Raw genomic sequence first — 19846 nt, forward strand, 5'->3', positions numbered from 1 at the left:
TTGTCGAAGTTTACTATTGGATAGGACCATTTCTTCGCCGCAAGAACATCTCTCTACTTAAAAGAGGGAACGAATCGTGAAGAAAACCAATAACAGCCAAAGGAGGTGATGAAAAGATTCTTGAAACGACCTTTCTTTCGGTTTCAAGTCGGTTGCTTTAGTATTTATCTTTCCATTAACTTTAACTCAAGAAGACGATACTGATTTCAATGATCTTTTTTACATTATTTTAGTATGTCAACCAAGAGCAGAGAAGGTAATATTTATCCATAACGATCCAACAAAAAAAGAAATTGATACAAAAACTGATGGTGTTGTTTTCAATTTAGCAAAAACCGAACCAAATCAATTTGGAATGTTTTTATTTTGGAAAGAAATCCTCAAAAATCGAACCCCAAGCTATATTAAATTATTATATTATGTAGTATATGATTAGTTTATTGATATTCATTTTACTTTAACTAAAGGTTTAAACTCCAAACCTCAAAGAGGATAATTCATTCTTTTTTTCCTTAAAGATGGAACAAAAAAATATTAATGCTTGTTGAGTTGTCACCATCTCCAATCATCCGGTAAAAATTACGGGTGTAAAATGTTTTTTTGTAAAATACAATGTTTTAACAAGAAAAATAAAATAAAAAAATACCATCTTTAATATAAAAATGGAAGTACAATGCTACGATAAAATATATATATATATATATATATATATATATATATATATATATATATATATATATATATATATATATATATATATTAGGCAAAATAACACAAATGATCCATGTGGTTTGCCAAAAATCGTTTGGTAAAGATAACTATGAAAACGTCTACGCGCTTGGTCTTGTGACTTTAAAAAATTACAGGGCTTGTCCTTTTGCTTGACGATGTCTAATTTTAGACGTTATTTGAGCCCACATGTCCATCACACAAGGGTATATTCGTCTTTTCATTGTTCCCCTGTCATCTAATCACATTTAATTAAATTGATGAAGCTAGTCGTCCTTGTATCGTCATAACTCATCCAACAAAAAAACCTATTAGCTTCTTCAACGTTATCATCTGCAAAGAAGAAGGATTTCTCATAGTAGGGTTGAGCAATAATCAAGTTTAACGAAACACAAATTTTAGAAATTATTTTTAACATTATGGTCCGTTCTTCCAAGGAATGTGAGGGAATACGTGAGGAAGGTGTACGATAAGTCCAGTGTTTGAAAGTTCATCAAGGAGGGTTTGGATCCGCATATGTTTGGTAAAGAGAATAATCAAAAACGGAAAGTGTTCAATTGGAACATGAAAACGTGACTTAATTGGTCCTAGTTACTCTTCGGGACGGAGTGGAAGTACCTCTTTAACAATTTTGCATACCATTATAGATGATGATCAGACGTAATCAACCAAAACCAAAAGGACTAGGCAGACAAATTTTGAAACTAGAGGGACCAAATGCGTAGATGGTTTTATAGTTAACGAGTTTTGGTGATCCACATGCACCAATAGTGTAATTTTTTTCTAACTAATATTACTATTTCTTACACCTTAAAAAATTGTCGCCTGGAAGTTACACAAATTAAAATATTTTATATTAGTTAGAATCTTAAATAATAATAATAATAATAATAATAATAATAATAATAATAATAAACACTCCCTCCTAAGTTATGAAGTTTAACAAAATAAAAGAAATCATGATCCTATCGATTCCATTTCATTGAACAAAACAAATCATTTTTCTAAATCAAATGGATGAAAAATGCTATTATTATTCCATTATATCAAATACTAACTTACTACTTAATTCTATTGTTAATTTAACCTTTCAAAGTCATTCAAGCTACTCTACAATTTGATGAACAACATGGAGAATTTTTGGTCAAGCAAGGAAGGGTACAAGTATATGAAGCTTGTGGTACAACTATCAACTGCACGCCATCAAATTTGGCACAACTTGCAAGACCCAAGATGAACATCACTCACTACTTTCGAGTGTAGGTTGCAACCCCTTCATCATATATTATCTTTTGCCAATTTTGTGAACTTGGCAACAAAAAGGCCACTCGTTCTAGAAGTCAACGGATCAAAACGTAAAGTCTTTGGTATCCTTCCACTCTTGCATGGCCAAGATTCGGAACCATCTATCACCAACAACTCTGCAAAACTCAAAGGAATATGTAAGGCCACGTTTGAGAACAATAAAATACAACAGTTTGTACTGCATCTGACATGGATTGGATTGGGACTGAGACAGATGTCGACAGAACAAAAATTACAATCTTTTGTCCTATCTAAAAGGGCAAAACAAGGTGAGACAGTGACTCGCTCTCGATCTCTCGTCTATGCAAAAGACATAAACGCCCTCCTCATCTTCATTATCGAAAATAGCCCTAGGAAGCTTGTATAGTCCGGTTATGTCCTGTGTAACAAACGCAGTCTGCGTTTGTTACACGGGACAAGACTGTATGGGACAAGCTTTCTAGAGCTATTTTCGATGATGAGGATGAGGAGGGCGTTTATGTCTTTCGTATAGACGCAAGGTCGAGAGCGAGTCCCTGTCTCACTTTGTTTTGCATTTTTGGATGGGACAAAAGATTGTAATTTTTGTTCTGTTGGCATCTGTCTCAGTCTCAGTCCAAAATGCATGTCAGATACAGTAAAGATGAGGGAAATTACCGGCACATGGATTCAAAGAAAGAAATCTCTCAACAACGTCTTCGTTTTGAGCATGAGTTAAACTATTCCATAAAAAATTACAAGAAAACTCGATAGTCAACATCCGGTCAAACCAAAGTAAGATATTGATTTTTTTTATACCTGCAAGTGCTATAAACAAGGTTCCCTCCAACTCTCAATAGTTTGAAACCATTTGTCAAAAGCCGAAACTGCATTGAGTCAAACATGTCAATAAAAGATACAAAACTCTAATAATAATAATAATAATGCTATGTGTAAAAGACGTAAATGCCCTCCTCATCCCACCTGAAGAACAGTCAAATCATCGGTTCTCTCTGCATCCAAGACACGTCTCTCCATGGTTGACCACCCCCAATTTTCAAACTTTTGTATGTGTTTAATTGAACCATCATGTGTACACTCGGCATCCACAAGTACCTGATATTTCAAAAATTAAAAACCGAAATTTAACACAAACCAACAAAATAAATAAATATATAAATACCTTATCATAACCATATTGTGAAATCTCATGGCTTGAAACCGTTTTAAATAATTCAATCTTACTCATTCCAACAACCCCAGAACACCTCCCATAATATATCAACTCCGGATCTTGAACTAATTCCAAAAAACCATTTTTGATTTCCTTATTTGCCCTTTTTCTTTCCTTCCAAGGCCTCCTAGATGTCCACTCTTTGTACAAAAACTCATCTTTTTCCACACCAAATTCCCTGTTCACTAAAAACAACAAAAACTTGTGAGCACAAGTTTCAATTCCAATGTAATACGCCTCTTTTGGCAGAAATTTACCTGATTTAAAATCAGAATGAACACGAATTGGGATAAAATGAAGCTCCATCAGCTACAAAGAGGCGACAATTATCACCAAGTTTATATTTTTGGACTAAAGTTCTACAAGCAGCTAACCGATGTTTTGCCACATCAACACCAGTTACAGAGCCCGAGTTTCCAAGAAGTTCTAACACCATGCAAAGTTTAGCACCTTGTGAAAAATTTAGAAATGTGATTATTTTAATGGATTAGATAACAATTAACAATATAAACTAATTGAGATTTGAATTTTGAGACATAATTCAACTCATCATAAGTTATATATATAATATATACCTGGAGCAGCACAAAGATCAAGAACATGGTCTCCAGGTGAGATGTTTAAAGCTGAAACTGCAGCTCCAGATGCTGCATCAATTCCATATATCTGAAGTTTTTTTTATGAAAACCCATAATATGTATTTGGAAATGGGAAGAAATTGAAAGTTTTTTTATTTATATGGTTGTTAACAATGTGTGGTAGATAGGTTAATGTCATGAAATTACAACCAATAGTATACAATTTGTTCTTTACGTCACATATCTTTTAATTGTATTCAATGTCATGAAACTCGTTTTTGTAGTAATTAGTGAAGATAATGTGAAAGATCACCTTTCCTTCTTGATATGACTTCGAGCTAGCAATCTGAATGTGAGGTGGTAGAGAATAAAAATTGGGTAACCATTCAACTTTCTCTAGCTTACATTTGATGTCAGCTTCGATTGCTTCAAGTTGCTCCTCACATCCAGGCTTTAATCTGAAGAAAATACGAGAGAAGATAGATGGATTTGATGGTCAATCTTTATAATTTGCGTATATGCTCTTGTATAGTTCGAATTCCACTCATGAAAAATCTTGATTATTTGTTAAGAAGTGGTTTGTTTGACTTTAAGAAGTCATAATTGGACTTCTTTGAACTGGATTTAGATTTTAGCGCACACTCAATTTCAACGAAATTTATATGAAATTACATATATCATGAAGGAATTTCCATGAGTAAGATAAAATTTTGCAAGGAAAAAGTTAGAATGAAGAACAGCAGCCCTAGGAAATGGGATATGGGAAGTTACCTAATATAGCGAGGTGTAGAATCAGTGGCAGTATAAATTGAAGGGTCGATTCCGTTCTCGTTGAGAAATTCAAGAAATGCATCAGGCAATGGCAAGTTTGAGATCGCTTCCATGCTCTTCGAATTACCTTAACATCATCATATTGGTCTGAGAACTAAGATTTCTTATGCAAATCGTAGTGAAATATTACCTTGCGAATACATTGAACGCTTACCTTGATAAAAATTGAAAACAGTTTGCTGTGATTCGAAGGGAGATTGAACTGGTAACGAGGTGCGGAATAGTTTACCCTAAATTGGACCACGAGCAAAAAACCAATAATGGGTTAGGAAAAAAGGTTTGGAAAAAAAAATGTGTTTAAAAGTCATTATGGGTGTTTGATTTAGTTTTTGAGGCAAAAATAAAAGATGTTTAGTAAAAACATTTTTAAAAATTATTTTTGGATTTTGAATATAAAAAAAACCAATTTTTTGGAAAAATCAGAAAAATCTGACTTTTTGCAACTTTTCCAAAAAGAACTTTTGGTCTCTAAAAAGCTAAGTCAAACACCCTTTATATCTTGTTATTTAGCTTCATTTTTTCCCTTATTTGTTACTATATTTCAAACACTATTTTATTTTTAGGTCCTTGGTAGGGGTGTTCGCGGTGCGGTTTAGAGTTGAAAACGCAAACCGCACCGCATATGCGGTTTGAGTTTTTTGGAAACCGCACCACAAAAGCTCTAAACCGCATTATATGGTGCGGTTTCATGCGGGCGGTTTGTGCGGTTTATGCGGTTTGATAAGTTGTTTCAATTTATAACTTTGGTTGTTATTCATTCTATTTAAACACTTTCAAAATTTATTAATTATATTGCATACCCTTTAAAGGGCATAAATATTGCAAATAAAAAAACCACATTATGTTTTGCTAAGTTGTTATGACTTATGAAATTTGATATCATATTTTAAGTCTTTAATTACCATATTTAATCATCGTGATATAGAGTAAAGTTATTGGGCAGTATTAAGTATTTGATGATTGGAAACTTTGATATGTGTGTGTGTGTGTGTATATATATATATATATATATATATATATATATATATATATATATATATATGACACGGTGTGGTTTGAACCGTGGTTTGGTAACTATAAACCGCAAACTGCACCGCATAGTGCGGTTTGACAACATTACGAACCGCAAACCACACCGCGAAATCCTAAACTGCATTATGCGGTGCGGTTTGGTGCGGTGTGGGCGGTTTGTGCAGTTTATGCGGTTTTTTGCACACCCCTAGTCCTTGGTGGGTCTTCAACAAGTCATGATAACGTGTAAGTTTCGTATTTTTCTCGGTTTGAATCTAGCCTCAACATTTACGTATGAGTTTTCATGTAGCCTAAATATTTACGTATGAGTTTGCATTTAGCCCCAACAATTTTTTGTTCCCCATTTGTCATTATTTTTTAGAAAAAATTTCATTTTAGCTATTGGCCAGTCACGAATAAGTATTTTAAAATGTAATAACTTAAAATGAAAAAGAAAAAAATGAAGGCGAGAATCGAAATTGTGACTTCTCCTTGAATGTGGGTGGCGTGTGTTAGCTAGTAAGTTAACGACTCTCTTTTTTGTATTATCAGTATTTGTTGTATTTAATGTGCACGTGAATTTTAAAATGAAGGAAAAAGACCTAGTGTAAGTCTTGAGTCCGAGACATTTAATAAACGATGTGACATGTTAATACTTGAGCCAATAAAAATTGTTATTTCTTTGGTTTCTCAATAAATATGTCATTAGAAATTTTTAGTTTTTCAACAAATATGTTATTTTTAGTTTTTGTTACGAATGAATTAACAATTTTGATTTTTGCTTAAATATTAACATGTCATAATGTTTAATAGATGTCTCATACTCAAGACTTATACTAGATCCTTTTCCTCCATTTTATAATATATGTGTACATTAAATACAAAAAATATTGATAATACAAAAAAAGAGTCATTAACTTACTAACTAACATGCATCGCTCCTCCAGGAGAAGTCGTAGTTTTGATGTGACAACCTGAAATTTTTTGCCTTAAAAGTCGTTCAATTCAATCAAAGTCAGACTCACTCCTGCTATCTTTTAGCACTGTTTAGACTCTGTTTGAGTGTTCTGAGCACAATACATTCAAGGAATGAGTGTTAGAAAGTACCTGCTAGAACCACTGAACAACATTCAAGCCTTAACCACCACCAACATGAGTTCACGGCCACAACACTTAGAGTTTATGGTCGTAAACTCCAAGTGGGCCGTAAACTAACCTATATATATATATATATATATATATATATATATATATATATATATATATATATATATATATAAGTCTTGGCCATTTCTTTCATTCTTTCTTTCCTTGGCCGATTTTCTTCCATTCACTCTCAAGTATCATCCAACTTTTCATCTTAGATCTTCAAAAACGTAAGTGTTCTATCCCATGATTAGTTGATACACCTTCTTAACTAGCCTCATCCATTGATTTCATCCATGGAAATCATCTTTTGGTTAGATCCTCAACTTTCACCAAGAACACCAAGAACACACACTAGTGTTTTAGCCCGAAATCAACTCTTTTAGCTTCCATTCAAGTATCATCCAACTTTTCATCTTAGATCTTCAAAAGCGTAAGTGTTCTATCCCATGATTAGTTGATACACCTTCTTAACTAGCTTCATCCATTGATTTCATCCATGGAAATCATCTTTTGGTTAGATCCTCAACTTTCACCAAGAACACCAAGAACACACACTAGTGTTTTAGCCCGAAATCAACTCTTTTAGCTTCCATACCGTAAGTATTCTTTCATTATACTTCATATCTACTAGGAAGCCTTGAATCACACCCTTGAAACATACATTTTCCCAAGAACATCTTGAGTTTACGGCCCAAGATCTTCCTTGGTCGTAAACTCAATGTTATAGTATGTTTTGACTTTAAACTCTTGTAATGAACAAGCCTTAGACCTTGGACCCCTCATTGGATGTTGTAGGATCTTAAAACACACACTTATGTATAATTGACCATGAGTTTACGGCCGTAAACTCCCTTGGCCGTAAACCCATGGCCGTAAACACAAGTTTAGTGCCATACACCCTCCTTTGATGAATCACATGTGATTCAACACTTCAAGACAATGTGTCACACCCCAAAACCAAGAACGGCGGAAACGTTCTGGGGTGGAGGACGTCATTTATAATATCAACAACAATGTAAAGTAGTAAACAAGCAACAACATCATCCATTGCATTAATAATATAATTATTATACAAATATGTTCTGTCAAATTTTGATAAACACTAAAGCATAAATCAAAATGAAAGATAAGTCTTGAACAAGCTCCATCTTCCTTTCTCCTTGCATCGGTACCTGTCTATGATGACCTGAGGATACAAGTAATTTTGAAAGCGAGTATCAGCTTTGAAGCTGGTGAGATCATAAGTATTTAGTGTCTTAATTTGTATGTAAGAATTTGTAAGTATATGTATTGTAAGTATTGAAGGTGTATATGAACTGTAAGTGTTTGAAAAACCCTAGAATCCCTATGATTCCTACTAGTATATGAAGGTGTCTTCTACCAAGACCTAACTGTTCTGAATGTAGTCTTCTACCAAGACCTAACTGTTCTGAATGTAGTTTTCTACCAAGACCTAACTGTTCTGAATGTAGTCTTCTACCAAGACCTAATTGTTCTGAATGTAGTCTTCTACCAAGATTTAACTGTTCTGAATGTAGTCTTCTACCAAGACTTAACTGTTCTGAATGTAGCCTTAGTACTACCCTTTGGTACCAAGGTAACTAACGATGTTAACTGATGACATCCGTAGATGTACATTTACCTCTGTTGCTAACAGCTGGGTATAGGAATAGTCAGTCCCTTAAAGTATACCTGTAATGGTATCAACCGTTGACATCCGTGGATGTGCTTTTACCTCTGTAGCTAACAGAGATTTTAGGAATGGTCAATCCCACAACGTATCCTTTGGTACTAGGATATTAAATCCAATCTATCTCGTCGATTATGTGATTGTATCACAAGGTAAAGATATGAATGAGGATTTGATAACAGAGTCGATACATATAAAATGTAATAGGACTCCTTCTGTAATATCTATGTAAAAGTACTCATATAAGTGTGATCATGTAATTGTATAGTAGAGTCTTGTAATGTTCTACGTGTGCTAGCTGTAATGTATGTTCTCTCTATCTAGCAAGTATAGTAATGTACTGTATGTTCTACGTGTGCTAGCTGTAATGTATGTTCTCTCTATCTAGCAAGTATAGTAATGTACTGTAATGTTCTACGTGTGCTAGCTGTAATGTATGTTCTCTCTATCTAGCAAGTATAGTAATGTACTGTAATGTTCTAGAAAGTATTGACTCATGAATGAACTGACTCATTATATGATATCGTGTTCTAGTAATAGTTCTAGTATCTTCCTAAACTACCCGCATGGTAGTTTACTAGTAGTCTAACTGGTACGTATGGACATGGATGTATACCCTTGCTACCCAAGGGCATGGGATGAACTGGAAGGACCTTTTATGAATATATATGTACACATGATATATAACTAATATTTAAATGACTTTCGGACGGGTACCCGATGTCCCACCAGACCACATCTCAAGTGCGAAAAGGAAATAGGGTGGATAGCCTTCCTAAGTCTTTTAAACATTTCTTATATAACTATACATATAGAGGCATGCAATTTATAATACAATAAAAGCATAAATAAGTTTTGTAAAACATTTGGAACATAATTATTATTTTAAGAAAAGATCAACTTGATGTCAATCTATAAAACAATTTGAAGGCATAAGTTTGGTAAAACAGTTTAAGCATAAGGAAACATTTGTTTGAAACACAGTGGTAAATAAGTTTGAAAGGTAATGTACAGAGTAAGATGTACAGTGTAATAAGTAGTTTAAAACATATAAAATGTTTATAAAAATCTTTTGAAGGAAACCGTTTGGTAAAACGGCTAATGAGTAGCCAAATCTTTTGAATGCTGTATATTAATCACATGTGATTGATATAATAAATAGCGTAATTCTACTTATTAATCGCATGTGATTGATATAATAACTAGCATAATTCTACTTGTACCCCCCCCCCCATAAAACATTTAAAAATAGTTTAAAACATTATTTAAGGGGTATGAACTCACCTGCAGTAAGTGACTGGAATTGAACGGACTGTTATCGTACGGAAGGAACGGACAAGTGCTTGGTGTCAAGTGAAGACTTAGACACACACAATGATCCTAATTACATATGAAAACATATGTATATAAATAATTAGTGATTAAAACACTAATTATACAAGTATAAACATTTAAGCGCGAGGAAAACACTTTTGGTCAAGTGCTAGGAGGCTAATGGGTTGCAACAAAGGAGTGCAAAGCCCCTAATGAGAGTTTAAGGTCTAATGACCATATTCATTGGAGTTTACGGCCCAGGGGAGTAAACTCCTGGCCGTAAACTCTCAACCAAGGCTTGAAATGGCGCTTAGAATTATTACAACTCTAGTGGGGAATTGTTTCAAGGCTATACATGTGTTTAGGGTACCATATTAACTCCTTTGGGGAGTTTACGGCCCATAGACCATATTCCCTTGGAGTTTACGGCCGTAAACTCCCTTGGGAGGGTGATTATGGTGCTTTCAAGTCTCTATAATAACTAGGAACAATTCTAGGCTTTTGTACTTGGCTTTAGAAGAGTTTATGGCACCATTTGGTACCATTTTATGGAGTTTACGGCCCTAGAACCTTTTGGGCCGTAAACTCCCTCACTCATGGAGTTCTAAGTGTTTTAACTAGTCCATAACTCATTTAGGTACATGCCCAAATTGTCTCTTGGCTTAAGGAAGGATTTAGGGTGTCCTTTGACCCCTTTAAAGGTGTTTACGGCCCAAGAGTTGTCTTGGCCGTAAACTCCTTTTTCCTTGTGATTTCTTGTGTTTGCTAGGCTATAAACACTTTAGGGTATTTGTCTAAAATAGAGTCTAAGCCTTAGGTAGTGTTTCAAAGCAATTTGGCACCTAAAACATGGAGTTTACGGCTTAAGAAGCTCCTTGGCCGTAAACTCCCTTCTTGCCATGATTCCTAATTGTTTTGTGGTATAAAGCATGAATTGGAGGCTCCTAGTTCGAGTTCTAAAGCTTTGAGGGTCATTGGAACCCTTAAGGACCTTAAAATGGAGTTTACTCCCCAAGAACGTTCTTGGGCGGTAAACTCCTGGATCTCACATATCTGGCATGTAATCTATGTTATTAAGCTTATAACAAGTATTATAAAACAACTAGAGAAGTATACTCACGATTTGGGATAAAAACCCGAAGATCCGTGAGAGAGAATTTGGCTTTTCTCTAATTGGAATTCAACTAATGAACCAATTTGGTTCAGAATTCTATTTATAGTCCTGAGATTTTTGGCAGAAATATTTCCATTCTCGGAATGAATTCTAATGTCCTAGAGTATTGGAATTTCAGTGTTGCACAAAACCCTAGTGCATCCACTCTCCTAATATCTCCTTAGATGTACAATCCTGAAAACTGCCAAACTTATACTCGAAATTTGAGTTTTCACTGTAATTGCTCTACTTCTATTGGCTTGGTGTGGTTTGTTCAAAATGGAAATTTCGGGTTGTCACACAATGTTCCTTAGTCCCTTAAGTTGCTTCCCTTCATGATTAGTTGTATTATAGGATAATTATATACATATGTGTACCAATATATGTCATTTAGGAATCATTTGTGTATTGGAACTTCTCATCCTTACTAGAATCATTTGGATTACCAATCATAAGGTGAGTTCATACCCCTACATTTTATCACTTTTCACTGTTTTAAGGGGGGGGGGGGGAGAATACAAGTCTAAACACAAGAAATTGTGTTTATTATAAATAAAATGCTATTAAATGTTGTAAATGACATTAAGTCATCAAAATGCTTTTAAATGTAAATAAACTCTTTTAAATATTAGAAAATGCTTTTAAATGTTTTGTTAAAATCTTTTAACTTAAATTGTGTATAATTGATGTCTATGTAGATATAATTATATAAGAATTGTTTAAAGGACTTAGGACTGACTACCAGCTTTATTTCCTTTTCCTTGTTTGGATGTGGGCTTGGAGTAAGGTTGTTTGTCCGAAGGTCGTTTAAATATTAATTATATATTATGTATATGTACGTAGATTTAAAAGTTCTAGAAGTCAGTTTAATACCTTGGGTAGCAATGGTATTCATTCAGGTTAAGTCAGTTCAGTTGAGTTCAGTCCGTCAATTAAACAGAACTTACTAGTAAACTATAGGGAGTATAGTTAGAGAGTCAATGCTCATTACTTGGTAGATCCATACTTATCACTTGGTAGTTCATTGAAGTCATAGCAATGCATAGAGATCTAATACTTGTTAGTCTTATCTATTCATAAAGTACGAACAATAATACGAACTAAATATAAGGAACTCAAAAAGGTACATCTTTCAATGTACCATATATATAAAAGGGGTACCCGGGCACAGTACTGTACCTTCATATAACATGGGTATGCGAGCATTGTATCAAGACACCAATCATAGGTGGGTACGCGCACATAGTACCAAGACCCAAACATAACAAGAATATAGGTAGTACTTTCTGTGATTGCTTAGTATATACACATAAGTTATGTACAATGGGAAACTGATAGACGGTTGACTGTGTGAACTCTGTTTTGCTTTCCTTTTCCTTGTTTGGATGTGGGGGTACGACAGGATCGCACAATCAAGTGTCCGTCTGTTTCTGATTATGTATAATAAGTATGTACTATGTGAATCTTAGGATAGTCTTTTCAAAGTGTATTCAGAGTACTATTCAGAGGAACACAACGATCGTACTATAGTCTTTTCATAGTATATTTATTATACTATGAACTGAGACTGAACTTGCTATTTTAATAGCATAATATCCAACACAAGAATGGTTTTATGAGATGTAAAACTAAATATGCTATTCCATAGTATATTTATACATTCGTTAAGTCGTACTTTTGGTGAGTTACAAGCTATCTATTCCATAACACAGTACGCCAACCTTCAGTATAACGGTTTTCGGAGATAAAACAATGGTTTGATAACAGTTAAGGAATATGGGTTTTCCTAGGTTTAATGGTAACATTTTCTAGGTATTCTAGTAACATTTACTAGGCATTCTAGTTCATTATAAAGGATTCTTAGGAAGGTTATTATTATGATTTCCTTGCTTATACATTCCCTGGTTATATATAACGAAGATCTGGTAGACAATAGAATGTGAGATTTCTAACTTAGTTTCTTTTCCTTGTTTGGATGTGAAACTAGGGTAGAACCCTACAATTTATTATCCGTCCAATCTTGATTATATCATAACATGTGTACGCTAAGTTTTCAAGGATATTAACTCACCTCTTAGTTAGAATCAGTATAACATAGATTACTTTTAATTATAACTATAATCCTTCAGTTTATACGAAAGGTTATATATAATGAAGACTAGATAGATTGGAGATTGTGTGAACCCAGTTTTACTTTCCTTTTCCTTGTTTGGATGTGGGGGTACGATCGAATCACACAACCGACTATCCGTCTCGTATTGATTATATGTAATTAGTATGAGCTAAATGATTATAGAGGAAATTGCTTCAGTATTACTTTACTTTTAAGGTAACATATGGTTTTCTTGTCAGTCTTTCAAACTTGTTCAATTGTCAAAGAAGTTTCTTACTTTAAACTAAATATTATGCACTCACCAGCTTTATAGCTGATACTCGCTTTCAAAATACTTGTATTCTCAGGAATATATTAAGACAGGTATCCAATCAGAGTTCGTGAAGACGGAGCAGTAGTTTCTCGTCGTATCTTTTGATACTATTATACTATAACAACATGTAATGTTTTGAATTCGATGTAAACACTTTTACATATATATTAAAGAAATTTGTTGCTTTGATTAATATTATTCAATTGTTGTGATACTACATATGACGTCCTCCACCCCCGAATGTTTCCGCCGTTCCGGTTTTGGGGTGTGACAGATTGGTATCAGAGCATTGTTTATAGTGAACTAAGTATATCAACCTATAAAAGTTATACAACTATAAATATAATGGGGCCGAATTGCTCTGTCTAAAAGTATACTTATAAATATATCAATATTATCCAGAAGTATACATGCTCACATATATACATACTAGAATAAGTATCACATGTGGAACAGAACAAAAATATTTAATTGTTGGGCACAACAGTCAAACCTGGGCGGTTATGTAATCATATATGGGATGAATATAGCCTGATCAACTATATTTATTTGAGATATGGTGAACGTGTGTTCGGGAATGATAGTGGTGTTGCGACAAACCTAAAACTTACCAAATACTAGGTCCAAAGAATTCTTTAGAACAAAACATAAAGTAAAATACTATATGAGTATTTTAAGATACTATCCAATAACAATACTAAAAGTGTACAATAACAAGAAAACTTAAGAATCAAACCCTAAACGGAGATACTATATGAGTATCTTCAATAATTGTAAATAATTATATGAGAATTAAAAGACCCTTACCGATCAGTCTATAATTGTAGAGTGTATACATCCTAAAGTTATATATAATAAAGATCTCATAGACTTAGAATGTGTGGTTTCGCTTCACTTCCTTTTCCATGTTTGGATGTGGATTTAAAGTATTATCACATATTCGAATGCCTATTAGATCCGAGATATATATAATTTGTATACCCTATGTTATTATAGAAAGACTCAATAAGGATCTCAAGTTAAAAATTTAGTACTAGAAATAGAATAAGTATTCTCATAACATTCTTTAGACATTCCCATTCTCGCACCAACAACTTAGCTAGAGACACCACCTCACTAAGATAGTCGACAGAGGAGTCAAGGAGGAACAAGGAGGAAGCCACAGAGAGAACTTCGAGAAGGGATCCGAAAAGGAGTATGAAGCTAGAGGAATGCCAGAGGACATCATAGGAACATAATAGGACATCAGATTACTTTCGTCAGGAGTAGGACATGGAACAGAGGAAACCACTCGCGAGTCATGCAAAGTAGCAGAAAACCTTATGCGTCGCTCAAATAGCTAGCAGACCAATACGACCTAGTGAGTTAGTGAATACACTACTCACACTATGTGGTAGGCATAAAGTCTTTATAATTACTACTCATTAACTCCAGTAAATCAGATCATAGGATTTCGGTTAGGGATAACCACAACCATAAATTCATAAGTCTATTGACCTCTGTTATGAATTGTTTACAGAACCACTTTGAAAACATGAAGCACTCAGTTCGAATAACATTTGACTTGATTTCGTTCCTAAAAAACGTATCCCTATATTATCTTTTCATCTATTTAGATAAAAAGATGCCTCCCAGAAGAAATCCTAGACGCTTTAACACCCAAGCAACGGAAACACCACCGCCACCACCACCACAATTCGATGCTGCAATATTACAGGTAGCAGTCACAACTGCAGTATCCGCAACCATGGAACGCTACAACGCAATGGTTACCAAGAAGATGGGTGACGGTGTCATCACCCATAATCATGTGCATCAGAAAGAATGTTCTTATAAGGAATTCAGGAACTGCAAACCCAAAGCTTTCAATGGTTTGAGAAGACAGAATCAGTCTTCGAGATCTGCCAATGTCTGAAAAGAAGCAGGGTAAAGTTTGTTGCTTGCACTTTCACAGAAAGAGCCCTCACATGGTGGAATGGCCATGTGAAGTCACTAGGTTTAACAGTGCCAAATTCAATGGGTTGGGAGAACATGAAAGAGCTGATGAGAGAAGAATACTGCCCCAGAGGCGAGATACAAAAGCTAAAGGAAGAGCTTTGGAATCTCACAGTGGTTGGGTCTGATATAGTGACCTACACTAATAGATTTAGTGAACTAGCGACACTATGCCCAGAGATGGTTACTCCTGAGAGTAAGAAGATAGAGAGATACATCTGGGGATTATCTCCTCCAATGCAAGGAGATATATTATCATCTAATCCAATCACTTTCGATAGTGTCAAATGCTTGGCACAAAGGCTTGTTGACCACGAAGCTGGTCAAGGTGTGATTACCCCGAATTCTGAGTCATCAAAGGGGGATGCCTATAAGCGAAAGTCTTGGAATGATAAGAAAAGGAAATCAACGCAGAAGGCGAAGATTTATGCTGCTACAACTCCGGTCAACCACCTAGCAACTGCCAATAATTATGCTGGAACACTTCCGAAGTGTGACAGGTGCTCATTTCATCACACCAGAGCGTGCCGTGAGATGCATTGTAAAAATTGCAACAGAAGGGGGCACACTACTCATTTCTGTAGAGCGCCGGCACAACCTATCTCCCAATTCCCTGGCGCCAGATTCAACCAGGCTTGCTATGGGTATGGAGAAACGGGGAACATGAAGAGGGATTGCCCAATAACAAAGAACTCTGGCATAGATGGAAGGATACTAATGATCACCTCCGCAGGGGAGACTACTCCGAATCCATGTTGAAATTCTGGTACGTTCCGTAGCGATAATGTTAGACTTATAAACTTTTAAAAATTTGTGCAACTAGAGTCATATCATTCTACGAGATCCCATCAGTTATAGGGACTCTCGTGCTGCTTATACTTGCTTATTGCAGTATACCTTTTTCGCAGCTGTAGTATCATAGATGAAACTAAGGTTCTGAAACTCTTTCATAGGTTGCACCGTTGTGTTTTTGTAACACCTTTCTGAACTAGTCTAACTCCAGTTATTCCGAGTAGTCTGACATTTTCACTTGACTTGAGTCGATTCGATCCTCACAGTGCCAGTTTCGTGCAAAAATTCTCTTCCCTGTAATCAAATTTCTAGCAAAGTCGTCGTTCAAGAACTCTGAGGTACTCATGCGTAGAGTGCCATATGTCTCATAACTTTCCCGAAGTATCCTCAGTAAACCTCTCCGGAATACCACTCGTACAGTATGTCAAGTTTAATACCAAGGACCCATACGGTTAATCTATCGCAGAAGAATGTATACACAAGGGTGGTATAAAATAAAGGTTCTACAGGCTTAGAATTGATGATTCCGCTTTAACTTCTTTTCCTTGTTTGGATGTGAGCTTAGAGAAGAATCATCTATTCGACTGCTTTTTCAATCTTAACTATATACGGCTCGTATACATGAGACTGCGATTGATGAACCTAGTATGAGTTCTATTATGAACTTCAGGACGGAGACTGCTCAAGACTACGAATGACCGTGTTGCCATACGAATAAACATAGAAGCCAAACTAAGACCTTCCCGCCAATCAAGACAAGAGATGCAGATGGAACAAAAGTACTTGTCCTCCCCATAATTCATGAGTATTCACTTTCGAATCTGAATTTCAGGACGAAATTCCCTTTAACGGGGGGATGATGTGACAACCTGAAAATTTTTGCCTTTAAAGTTGTTCAATTCAATCAAAGTCAGACTCACTCCTGCTATCTTTTAGCACTGTTTAGACTCTGTTTGAGTGTTCTGAGCTCAATACATTCAAGGAATGAGTGTTAGAAAGTACCTGCTAGAACCACTGAACAACATTCAAGCCTTAACCACCACCAACATGAGTTCACGGCCACAACACTTAGAGTTTATGGCCGTAAACTCCAAGTGGGCCGTAAACTAACCTATATATATATATATATATATATATATATAAGTCTTGGCCATTTCTTTCATTCTTTCTTTCCTTGGCCGATTTTCTTCCATTCACTCTCAAGTATCATCCAACTTTTCATCTTAGATCTTCAAAAGCGTAAGTGTTCTATCCCATGATTAGTTGATACACCTTCTTAACTAGCTTCATCCATTGATTTCATCCATGGAAATCATCTTTTGGTTAGATCCTCAACTTTCACCAAGAACACCAAGAACACACACTAGTGTTTTAGCCCGAAATCAACTCTTTTAGCTTCCATTCAAGTATCATCCAACTTTTCATGTTAGATCTTCAAAAGCGTAAGTGTTCTATCCCATGATTAGTTGATACACCTTCTTAACTAGCTTCATCCATTGATTTCATCCATGGAAATCATCTTTTGGTTAGATCCTCAACTGTCACCAAGAACACCAAGAACACACACTAGTGTTTTAGCCCGAAATCAACTCTTTTAGCTTCCATACCGTAAGTATTCTTTCATTATACTTTATATCTACTATGAAGCCTTGAATCACACCCTTGAAACATATATTTTCCCAAGAACATCTTGAGTTTACGGCCCAAGATCTTCCTTGGCCGTAAACTCAATGTTATAGTATGTTTTGACTTTAAACTCTTGTAATGAACAAGCCTTAGACCTTGGACCCTCATTGGATGTTGTAGGATCTTAAAACACACACTTATGTATAATTGACCATGAGTTTACGGCCGTAAACCCCCTTGGCCGTAAACCCATGGCCGTAAACACAAGTTTAGTGCCATACACCTTCCTTTGATGAATCACATGTGATTCAACACTTCAAGACAATGTTCCTTAGTCCCTTAAGTTGCTTCCCTTCATGATTAGTTGTATTATAGGCTAATTATATACATATGTGTACCAATATATGTCATTTAGGAATCATTTGTGTATCGGAACTTTATTCATGGAACTTCTCATCCTTACTAGAATCATTTGGATCACCAATCATAAGGTGAGTTCATACCCCTACATTTTATCACTTTTCACTGTTTTAAGGGGGGGGGGGGGGGAGAATACAAGTCTAAACACAAGAAATTGTGTTTATTATAAATAAAATGCTATTAAATGTTGTAAATGACATCAAGTCATCAAAATGCTTTTAAATGTAAATAAACTCTTTTAAATATTAGAAAATGCTTTTAAATGTTTTGTTAAAATCTTTTAACTTAAATTGTGTATAATTGATGTCTATGTAGATATAGTTATATAAGTAGTGTTTAAAGGACTTAGGACTGACTACCAGCTTTATTTCCTTTTCCTTGTTTGGATGTGGGCTTGGAGTAAGGTTGTTTGTCCGAAGGTCGTTTAAATATTAATTATATATTATGTATATGTACGTAGATTTAAAAGTTCTAGAAGTCAGTTTAATACCTTGGGTAGCAATGGTATTCATTCAGGTTAAGTCAGTTCAGTTGAGTTCAGTCCGTCAATTAAACAGAACTTACTAGTAAACTATAGGGAGTATAGTTAGAGAGTCAATGCTCATTACTTGGTAGATCCATACTTATCACTTGGTAGTTCATTGAAGTCATAGAAATGCATAGAGATCTAATACTTGTTAGTCTTATCTATTCATAAAGTACGAACAATAATACGAACTAAATATAAGGAACTCAAAAAGGTACATCTTTCAATGTACCATATATATAAAAGGGGTACCCGGGCACAGTACTGTACCTTCATATAACATGGGTATGCGAGCATTGTATCAAGACACCAATCATAGGTGGGTACGCGAACATAGTACCAAGACCCAAACATAACAAGAATATAGGTAGTACTTTCTGTGATTGCTTAGTATATACACATAAGTTATGTACAATGGGAAACTGATAGACGGTTGACTGTGTGAACTCTGTTTTGCTTTCCTTTTCCTTGTTTGGATGTGGGGGTACGACAGGATCGCACAATCAAGTGTCCGTCTGTTTCTGATTATGTATAATAAGTATGTACTATGTGAATCTTAGGATAGTCTTTTCAAAGTGTATTCAGAGTACTATTCAGAGGAACACAACGATCGTACTATAGTCTTTTCATAGTATATTTATTATACTATGAACTGAGACTGAACTTGCTATTTTAATAGCATAATATCCAACACAAGAATGGTTTTATGAGATGTAAAACTAAATATGCTATTCCATAGTATATTTATACATTCGTTAAGTCGTACTTTTGGTGAGTTACAAGCTATCTATTCCATAACACAGTACGCCAACCTTCAGTATAACGGTTTTCGGAGATAAAACAATGGTTTGATAACAGTTAGGGAATATGGGTTTTCCTAGGTTTAATGGTAACATTTTCTAGGTATTCTAGTAACATTTACTAGGCATTCTAGTTCATTATAAAGGATTCTTAGGTTTTCTTGTCAGTCTTTCAAACTTGTTCAATTGTCAAAGAAGTTTCTTACTTTAAACTAAATATTATGCACTCACCAACTTTATAGCTGATACTCGCTTTCAAAATACTTGTATTCTCAGGAATATATTAAGACAGGTATCTAATCGGAGTTC

At 34.9% G+C, this 19846-nt stretch overlaps 1 protein-coding gene across 1 annotated transcript; it reads right to left on the minus strand.

Moving 5' to 3' along the window:
- Positions 1 to 1677: 1677 nt before the first annotated feature.
- On the minus strand, positions 1678 to 4911 carry LOC111881208 (uncharacterized). Its single transcript, XM_023877617.3, is given in 10 exon segments — positions 1678 to 2150; positions 2671 to 2732; positions 2812 to 2879; positions 2977 to 3108; positions 3176 to 3404; positions 3484 to 3676; positions 3802 to 3892; positions 4118 to 4262; positions 4576 to 4702; positions 4790 to 4911. Coding segments are annotated over 9 exon segments (1176 nt in total). The 5' UTR covers positions 4689 to 4702; positions 4790 to 4911; the 3' UTR covers positions 1678 to 2007.
- Between the last annotated feature and the right edge of the window lie 14935 nt (positions 4912 to 19846).

The sequence above is a fragment of the Lactuca sativa genome, chromosome 4 (assembly GCF_002870075.4).
Source record: "Lactuca sativa cultivar Salinas chromosome 4, Lsat_Salinas_v11, whole genome shotgun sequence".
Lineage (NCBI taxonomy): Eukaryota > Viridiplantae > Streptophyta > Magnoliopsida > Asterales > Asteraceae > Lactuca > Lactuca sativa.